The sequence below is a fragment of the Triticum urartu genome, chromosome 1 (genome assembly GCF_003073215.2).
Source record: "Triticum urartu cultivar G1812 chromosome 1, Tu2.1, whole genome shotgun sequence".
NCBI lineage: Eukaryota > Viridiplantae > Streptophyta > Magnoliopsida > Poales > Poaceae > Triticum > Triticum urartu.
The window spans coordinates 541401983-541410242 of NC_053022.1; the positions used below are offsets into that span (position 1 = coordinate 541401983).

Sequence of the window (8260 nt, forward strand, 5' to 3'; positions counted from 1 at the left end):
AAAGTGTAAACATTTGTTGTCACAATGTTCTACGAAAATGTTCTTGACATGTAAAAAAATCTATAACCAGTCAAAGATGTTCACATGTTCTAAAATGACCAGAAAAATAAAAAAATACAATTTTTATGAAAAATATTTCGTGAGATGTGAAATAATATCCACTCCTTTTTAAGTAAAACATTTGAAAAAACAAAGAAGAAACAAGAAAATGAAGAAAAAGAGGAAACATAAAAACGAACATGAAAAAAAAGTATAGAAATAAAAACTGTAAATAAAACCAATAGAAAAAGTAGAAAAATATATCTAATGAAAAATCGAACGAAAGCTCCCTCAAACCAGGCGAAAGGTTCCTAAAGCCGTTCGCTGGAAGGTTCCCCAAACTGGTCAGTATTAGGTTCCCCGAGGCCGAAGACGGACGCTTCTTGTGTCTGGCAATAAGCGAGACATAGCTTTTCCGGCCTTTACCTCGCCTTGTGCAATTACAATTCCTTCCTTTGAGAATAGCTGAAACATCAGCTATAAAATATTCTGGTGGAAAAAAACCATCTATCTATAATGGAATACTAGTAAAAGGTACATGCTTCGCATGTCAAAACACTCGCATTTTGTTCATATGTAGTCTCCAAATGACGATGTGTAGAGGAAACATATTAGCAAACGACCAAACATAACACGGTCAATGCATGTCATGCATGGTTTGTGCTACTCACATATGTGTTACTCTCACCCCTTTCATCTCCGGTTTGGCATCCTCTACATTGTTCTCTGAGTTGAGAGAGTCCCCAGCCGCATGTTACGACTGAATAGAGGAAATGTATTTAGAGGTCTAGGACTGTGAGGAAAATATAAGACTTTGGGAGGGATGGGAAATGTGAGTAATATTGGGAGACAGCCTACGTTTGAATATTTTCCAGTGCATCCAACAGCTTGCGTTTGAATATACAGGCGGCCGTCTCGCGGAGAGATTCTTCACATTAATTAATAATGAGCAACAAGACAAGAAAACGTGTGGTAAGGAAGCATGAGGGATTCGGTCAGATGTTCCTAACTTTGTCAAAAAAGTAATAATCAGATGTTCCTAACAGCCAAGCCATGGAAAGCCGCCTCATCCAAAACCTATAATTTCCAACAGCTCCACCTGTCAACCTCTCGAGTCTCCCACTCCAAGATTAAAGCACACCACAAACCAATGCAAGCAAGAAAGATGGCCATATGGCAGTTGAAAGCGCGCGGAATAACTCACTTCGCAGCAAGATATGATATGACAATGATCGATGGATGCTAGCTTCCTTTTCATCATTATTAAAGCATTCTGACAGACTGCTATACTAGCACTTCATCTCAGAATCAGACTGCCGCAAGAGCCACGGCCAGCCGGGCAACAGCGACGGCGCCCACTCCATCTCTTGCTTCTCCCTCGCCGCCTCTTCAGATACCCGGCCGATCAAAGCCCCGGCCTGCAAGCCTCCTCCTCCTCCTCCTCTACCTTCCCTTCCATTCCCTCCTGACCTTGCTTAGCATCTCCGTCCACGCTTCTCGCGCAATTCCCCCGCTTCCGACGTTACCTTGCCTTGGACGCGCGCTACATCGGCCGACGCTAGCTATATGTGATCCTTGCAAGCCAGGGGTTGATGGCGGACCATTTCGCGGTGATGGCGGGCCGGCTGCTCACGGCGTCCACGGTGCAGTCTGCCATCGACGAGGCCTCCAGTGCTGCTTCGTCTTCGGCGCCGACGTGTCGTGAAAAGGCCGTCGTCGTTGAAGATGGTGGCGGCAGGCCGAAGAGTGGCGTGCTGGTGGAATGCAGGATCTGCCAGGAGGACGGCGACGAGACATGCATGGAGGCCCCTTGCTCCTGCAAGGGCAGCTTGAAGGTAAAAACGTCTTGCATATGGAGTACATTGCTCTTGTCTGAAAGCAGTGGCTGAATTGAATCAGTGTCTCTTTCAGTATGCTCACCGGACATGCGTCCAGAGGTGGTGCGACGAGAAGGGGGACACCATATGTGAGATATGCTTGCAGGTGAAGTTCAAATTCGAAATTCAGTTTCTCTAGCTAGTAACTTGTACACATGCCTGACGAGCTAATCATCATCCCTAATCATGTAAAAGTGTGGATAATTGCATGCTGTCATCCACTGACATATGTAGATTGTATTTCTTGGTGATAAAACAGCAATTCACACCAAACTACAAGGCTCCTTCCAAGTTGTTTCAGCAGGGAAGAAACTCCATTTTCTTCAGGTACCAATAATTCCTAATGCTTCACCTATCAAACATATGGCATCTGACAAATGGATCATCTAATGCTCTTCTCATTAGCAGAACCCCTGCGTACATCCAAGCACAGGCCCGGAGCTCTTCCACATCGACAAGCTACGAGTACGATCGCCAAGCTTCCACCCCAAAGGCTGTAATCTGTTGCCGCATAATTGCTATAACTGTAAGTGCCGGTGAAAAGTTCCAGACATCTGTTGTTTCGTTCGACGGCTTCAAAAATTAACAGCCTAAAACATTGTTGCAACCTCAGCTGATGCTTCTCCTGGTGCTCCATGACGCCATCTCGGTCTACCTCGGCGATCAAGGCGTCTACACCGTCGCTCTTGTCACCGTAAGTGAGGCTCTGAAAATTTGGAGACAATTCTCACGTTTTTTATGGGACCTGGCAAATGTAACCTGGTGTGCAAAATTTTGTTTTGTGGAACCAGCTGCTGATGCTTAGAACTGCTGGAATTGTGATACCGGTCTACATCATCTTGGTCGCGGTGACCGAAGTGCTTTATCGACGCAGCGAGTGGCGGGTTTGTAAAACCATCTTGATCCTAATGCCGAAATGTTTATGAAGTTTCTTGCTGAAATGGAAATGGAAATGGAACGCAATGCAGGCTATGCATGGTCAGGTTTCAGAACCAGAAGCCACAGGGAGCACGCAGCCGGTGCCAATTCCGCCGCAGCAACAGCGTGTGGTTATCACCATCCAGTAGTGCACCAAGGGGAACAGATATGGACATCGGCCGTCAAGTATGGCATCTGGATGCGGTTTTGAGCTTCGGGTGTGCCATCATGTCGACACAAGAGATGGAGGATATGTACATAATAATTGTGAGTTGTGAGCTTGTGGCTGTCCATATATCATCTTCGAATACCTGTGTATATCGAAAGAAAAACACATATGTACATTCATGGACACTCGCTTCAGAAGCAGTGAAGATGAAGTGTTCCTGCTGTACAAGACGAGAGACAGGAGTACAAGATGATGTAGGAATTTTAGAAATGTGCAATGTACATTCGATGCGCAGAGAAAATGCAGGAATCACTTTGTCGCCTTCATTGTTGTTGTTATTGTTGCTCGACAATTCGCCAGTCCCAAATGCTGCTTGTGCAAGGTATATCAGCCTCTAGGTGCACTACCATGCTGTCGTCGACAGCACAAATTTCAATACCATAGACAGAGTATATCCGATAAAAGTCGCAATACTTCAGGATTAACATTGAGTTCAAAATTTTACGGATCAAATGGGCAGCAACAGCTCATCCATGTCCAGCAATCAGATCACAACTATATGGTAAAAACAGAACTACATTTGAGCCTATAACAAGGTGCAGGTTAGGTCATCATGCTTCTGTAAGTATTTCATCTGTAAATGACAGCTCCAACATTGGATTCTGTGCACTCTCTGTGAGCTACTTACCAAGATTTTTAACCCATCCAAGAAATATACATTCACGGAGGCCACCTCTGATGAAGTGCACAGTGAGCAACTGGTGGGCTGTTTTTCAGTTCCAGTTCTTTCTTTGCCTGTAAAATCGACAAGTAGAACCTAATCACTTCTCTATGATTTGAATTCCGTAAACGCACACGGCAAGAATGATATCCTACCAACCTAAAATTGTCTAATCATATTTTCTTTAAAGAGTGTAAACGGTACGAGTACTTTCTGTTCTTCTGCTGAGTTCTCCAGAAGCAAGCTAGTGCCCCAAATGTACAGCTGGCAGCTGCAACACCCAGGGCAGCTCCAATTGGGACTCTTGCAGCATGTGAGGAGGCATCGTCAGCAAGTGCCGCCCCTACTTGCGTCCTCCCTTGAAGAGACTCCATGTAGGTTTCTTTATAGGATGATACGAGCGTCTTCCCATAGTAGTTAACCAAGAATGGAAATACTTCGTCCTCATTCCAGTCAACCTGCAAGGTCCCGTCACTTGTCCTGCTTGAAGAACGATAGCAAGATGGGCAGAGTGCCTTTGGAGGCCAGATAGCCTTAGGGAATGATGGATCGCCAGTTCCCATATCCTTTTCTTCTTTCATCAACCTCTCATTAACTTTGTTATGCGTGCTCCATAGCCAGAGGCTGAGATCACGGGCTGACTTGAAGGGAACTGACACACTACAAGCAAAGGCCACACACAGTCAGGCATGTAGTAGTTTTTTTGGTTTTTAAAGCAACAATGTAACAGAGTTTATTTTGCAAACCTTGAACACATATCATAGAAGTGTTTGCGGCATTCCTCACAGATGAAGAAATTGTGTATGAAATCACATATTGACGTAAAGGTTGATTGGCTTTCACCATCCCCAATTTGGACAGTAAGTGAATGCAGCAAAACCCATAGACCACAGCTGATACAGGAAATAGCGTTAAGTTCATGTGATATTAAGTTGTTCATCTGCCTGTCCCTACAGCCTACTTTAAAAAAATGTACATGAAAGAGTCCACATAATACCAAAAGAATAAAATTGCACCCTACGAAAATGTTCAGAACATATGCAGAGAGCAGACGTCACCTAAATCCTCTTGTTTCACTTTTACTTCCACGGCAGAAGATCTGCAGCAAAAACAAAAATAAGAAGAGCAAATCTGAACTAAAAAAACGAAAAGCACATACACAATACATTCCTTGTATCCTTCTAGTTAAACAACTAAGGGCTATGAAAATTGGCTCTACAAGGAAGGAATCACATGCCTAAAGCAAAGTATGGTCTGCTCACAAAATACGTCAGGTATTAGGCTAGAGTAAATCAGGACTGAACAATCTATACCTAAATAAAGTAAATCACCAGTTCAGATTGTGTGTGTGGGATATCAACAAGGTCCCAATATAAGAGAACGCATAGAAAAGAAATCAGCATCAGGCTAAGCATAAGAAAGAGGACATACCCAGTAACCGCGAGGCACCTCCTTTCCACAGATCTTGTGGTTATCTGCTGCAACACTTTCCAACAATTTAGAACTGTCTTGTGAACTTAAAGAGAGGTTCGAAGGCCAGTGATCATCAAAGTTAATAAGTAGATCAGCAGATCCTCTTCGACACCTATGGAATCAACAAAACATTACAAAATGAAAAATACAGAATAACTATACTTCATCACTATAAATTCAAAAGAACACCTCATACCTCTTGGATGGATGATGAGCCACCAAAATTTGTAAAAACCTTATAAGAGAGTCACGAGTGTCTGGCTTGATCATCTACAGTTTGCAAGTACCAGTAGCAGTAGTCAGCAAAAGAGCAGCAAATAGCATGTCAATTGTGAATTGTGATCATTTATCTAGAACCTTGTTGTCCAAAATTATCTGTAACGCATGAGCTGTTGCTTCCTCAACATCGTAAATTGCTTGAACAACCTAATACAACAGATTAAGTACATAAACGAAGGTTCTGAAGGACTCAAACAAACTGCTTGTTAGTGCATGAAATAAGATTTTATGCAATTTGGCTCAACAAATAAATTATTCAGCTGTACCCGTTTAGGATCTGAAGCATTGTTTGGAAGCATATTTTCATTCTCATATTTTCTGTCATCCAAAGTGAACGAGCTGCACATAGCATAGAGGGTATATTAATAAAATCCATCAGCCTGTAATGGTAGAACTGAAACAAAATATCGAAGCATCTAAGCAACAGAATAAGATGTTAAACCCAAATATACACACTGATGTACTTAGGTCAGAAACAGAGGTAACAAAAATAGGAGCACAAAATTTTAATAGTTCGGTAGATGCCATATCAACTGAACTTTTAGCGACAGTGAAATAGTTGGGAGAAAAACTTGCCTTTCCAGTTGCTTATTTATCCACTTAAGTAAGCGCTCTGCTGTTCTTCCATCATCAATCAATTTTATTTCGCTTTTCTCTTGCTTCCGGTCCCACTTAGTGTTAGCAAATTTTGGTGGGGGGCCCCAAAGTAGGAAAGGATAATGGTCAACAGAAAATCTACTGCAAAGATCTACATTCACCTGTGCTGCCAACATTCAAAAGAAATAAAGCATCACTGCATGCCAATGCACACCACTGCTTGAGAAACTAATAAGTTAGCAATGCAATTCAGTATATTATCAGATTTCTGACAGAAATGAGAATTAAATTAAATGAGAGACTAATGTTTTCACATGAGAAGAACCTCCTGTATTTCTAGCCTTCTGGCTGGCAATAACAAACAGGACGAACTATAAACTGAAGATGCACATCGACACTTCTCTAGGTTATTTCTAGCCTTTTAAAGCGCTTAGTTATTTAGCTTCAGCAAACTGATGAAGATTATCACCCTTCACGAGAAGTACTGTACCTTTGATGCGCAATCAACCCTAGCCATCAGTATTCTGCCAGGATGCGCAGCATCTGGACCATTGAAAAGTTTCGCAACCTTCTCATAATGAGGCTGCAGGTAAGGAAGAAATCAAGATTAGCAAGAGTAGCCTTCCAGATCATATGAATATACGATACATTCTATCACCATAGGCTCAATACCTTGTAGTTTCTGCAAGCTGGACACCTGAACAAGCATGACAGGCATTTAGTTAGCAGAAATAAAACAAGATGGAAACAAATGACATTAAGCAGTAATGAAATGGAGTGCTAAGAGGGTGTTAAGAGTGTTTCCACAAAGATAAGCCAGTCAGTCCTTCAAATTTTCCGTAGTCAATGGTAAAATTAGTGGACAGTATGGTAGGTAGAAATGAATTCGAATTTGGCAAGCAGCAATTTACTAGGGACAAAAGAGATCTTCTATCAGTGAAAATTCTCTAACTGAGGGGCAGTGATATCACTCTATAGTCCACATCTACGACCCATGTTTATTATTAAGTACTCCCTCCGTCCGGAAATACTTGTCATCGAAATGGATAAAGAGGGATGTATCTAGAACTAAAAATATATCTAGATACATCCCCTTTTATTCATCTTGATGACAAGTATTTTCGGACGGAGGGAGTAGTTAGGCATAATGATTAATAGTTTAATAAATCTTAACAAACTAATAGTCTAACAAGTCAAACCAAAATAAGCTTGGCAGGGAACATCTCTAGAGCATAGATTCACTCAAACAAAATAGTAGTATGAGTTGACAAAATCATCAGGTTTCATTTGGTTCCAGTCAGTAGCAATTTCAGACATAACACGACGAAAGTACAATTACACTATTCTGACACATATGAAAACTACACGCGAGTGGCTAATACCGTGCTCAGTAGCTGAAATCAGAGACACTAATCATTTTGGATTTGCGACCGGCAGATCGACAACAACATGAAACCCCGCTTCACAGCCTCGATTCGTATCCATCTCGCGATTCCAGATCAAATCGAATCGAAGAGACTTTCCGTATCGAATAAAAAATGACGCGAATCAAGCCGGGGGGCGACTGACCAGTGGGCGAAGAACTCGACGACGGCGAACTGCTCCCGCGAGGCCGTGAGGAAGGCGTCGAAGCTGGTGGCGTTGAGGTCCACGGCGTAGTCCCCCTGCGCGGCGGCCTCCGCCCCGTCGCCGACGCCGAGCGACCGGAGGGCGTCCGCGCGCCCCGCGAGGGAGGAGGCGGCGGCGAGGGCGAGGACGAGGACGAGGACCCGCGCCGCCGCGGGGGCCATGGGATCGGCCGGCGGGGGCTGGATCTCACCGGTCCGGCGCGGCGGGGGTCCGGCGATCCGCTTCGGACACCCGCGCAGCTCTCGTGCTCCGATTGGTCAGACCAGCAGTAGTATACCGCTAGTAGCCTCCGCCTGGGGTTTAGACTTTTAGTTAGGGGAAAGCTTCTCCCGTAATTACGCCTGCGGATTGCTAATTACGTAGTGCTGCCGTGTAAAGGCGGGCGGACTGGGATATGATTACGGGAACGGTTTTCCGTTCGCTGAGCGGTGGGTCCGGATGGGTGGGCGGTGGACATGTGGCCCACTGGTGGCGGGGTGGAGATGAGTGTGTTTCGTGTGGCTTTGCTGGGTTGGGTTTGTGTTGGGTGCTGTGCCACGTTACGCTTTTTCGCAGGTC

General features: G+C 44.0%; 2 protein-coding genes across 4 annotated transcripts; one reads left to right on the forward strand and one right to left on the reverse strand.

Annotated features, from left to right (window-relative positions):
- Positions 1-1362: 1362 nt before the first annotated feature.
- Positions 1363-3329, forward strand: LOC125528009 (E3 ubiquitin-protein ligase MARCHF2-like). The gene is made up of 7 exons (XM_048692524.1): positions 1363-1874; positions 1951-2022; positions 2176-2243; positions 2325-2442; positions 2530-2610; positions 2708-2800; positions 2885-3329. Exons 1-7 carry the CDS (start codon positions 1632-1634, stop codon positions 2981-2983), a joined length of 774 nt encoding a protein of 257 aa, XP_048548481.1. The 5' UTR covers positions 1363-1631; the 3' UTR covers positions 2984-3329.
- A 126-nt stretch (positions 3330-3455) lies between these two features.
- Positions 3456-8013, reverse strand: LOC125527988 (sulfhydryl oxidase 1-like). 3 transcript variants are annotated; one of them, XM_048692509.1, is made up of 12 exons: positions 7643-8013; positions 6746-6770; positions 6564-6656; positions 6053-6234; positions 5743-5815; positions 5555-5623; positions 5394-5467; positions 5156-5309; positions 4783-4823; positions 4471-4617; positions 3884-4384; positions 3456-3798 (listed from the first exon to the last, which is right to left on the reverse strand). In XM_048692509.1, exons 1-11 carry the CDS (start codon positions 7861-7863, stop codon positions 3898-3900), a joined length of 1566 nt encoding a protein of 521 aa, XP_048548466.1. In that variant the 5' UTR covers positions 7864-8013; the 3' UTR covers positions 3456-3798; positions 3884-3897. The 3 variants fall into 3 exon arrangements, with proteins under 3 accessions (XP_048548466.1, XP_048548471.1, XP_048548460.1); XM_048692514.1 differs by having other exon boundaries at positions 3935-4384; positions 7643-8011; XM_048692503.1 differs by having other exon boundaries at positions 3456-4384.
- Positions 8014-8260: the final 247 nt, after the last annotated feature.

Bases quoted from the DNA above. Each gene is read 5' to 3' on its own strand.
- LOC125528009 (XM_048692524.1), top strand. From the start codon at position 1,632: ATGGCGGACCATTTCGCGGTGATGGCGGGCCGGCTGCTCACGGCGTCC. The intron at 2,023-2,175 runs GTGAAGTTCAAA...GTGATAAAACAG, and splicing joins TATGTGAGATATGCTTGCAG to CAATTCACACCAAACTACAA. The intron at 2,244-2,324 runs GTACCAATAATT...TCTCATTAGCAG, and splicing joins AGAAACTCCATTTTCTTCAG to AACCCCTGCGTACATCCAAG.
- LOC125527988 (XM_048692509.1), bottom strand. From the start codon at position 7,863: ATGGCCCCCGCGGCGGCGCGGGTCCTCGTCCTCGTCCTCGCCCTCGCC. The intron at 5,310-5,393 runs GTATGAGGTGTT...TTGATTCCATAG, and splicing joins GCTCATCATCCATCCAAGAG to GTGTCGAAGAGGATCTGCTG. The intron at 4,824-5,155 runs GTATGTCCTCTT...TTTTTGCTGCAG, and splicing joins AGGTGCCTCGCGGTTACTGG to ATCTTCTGCCGTGGAAGTAA.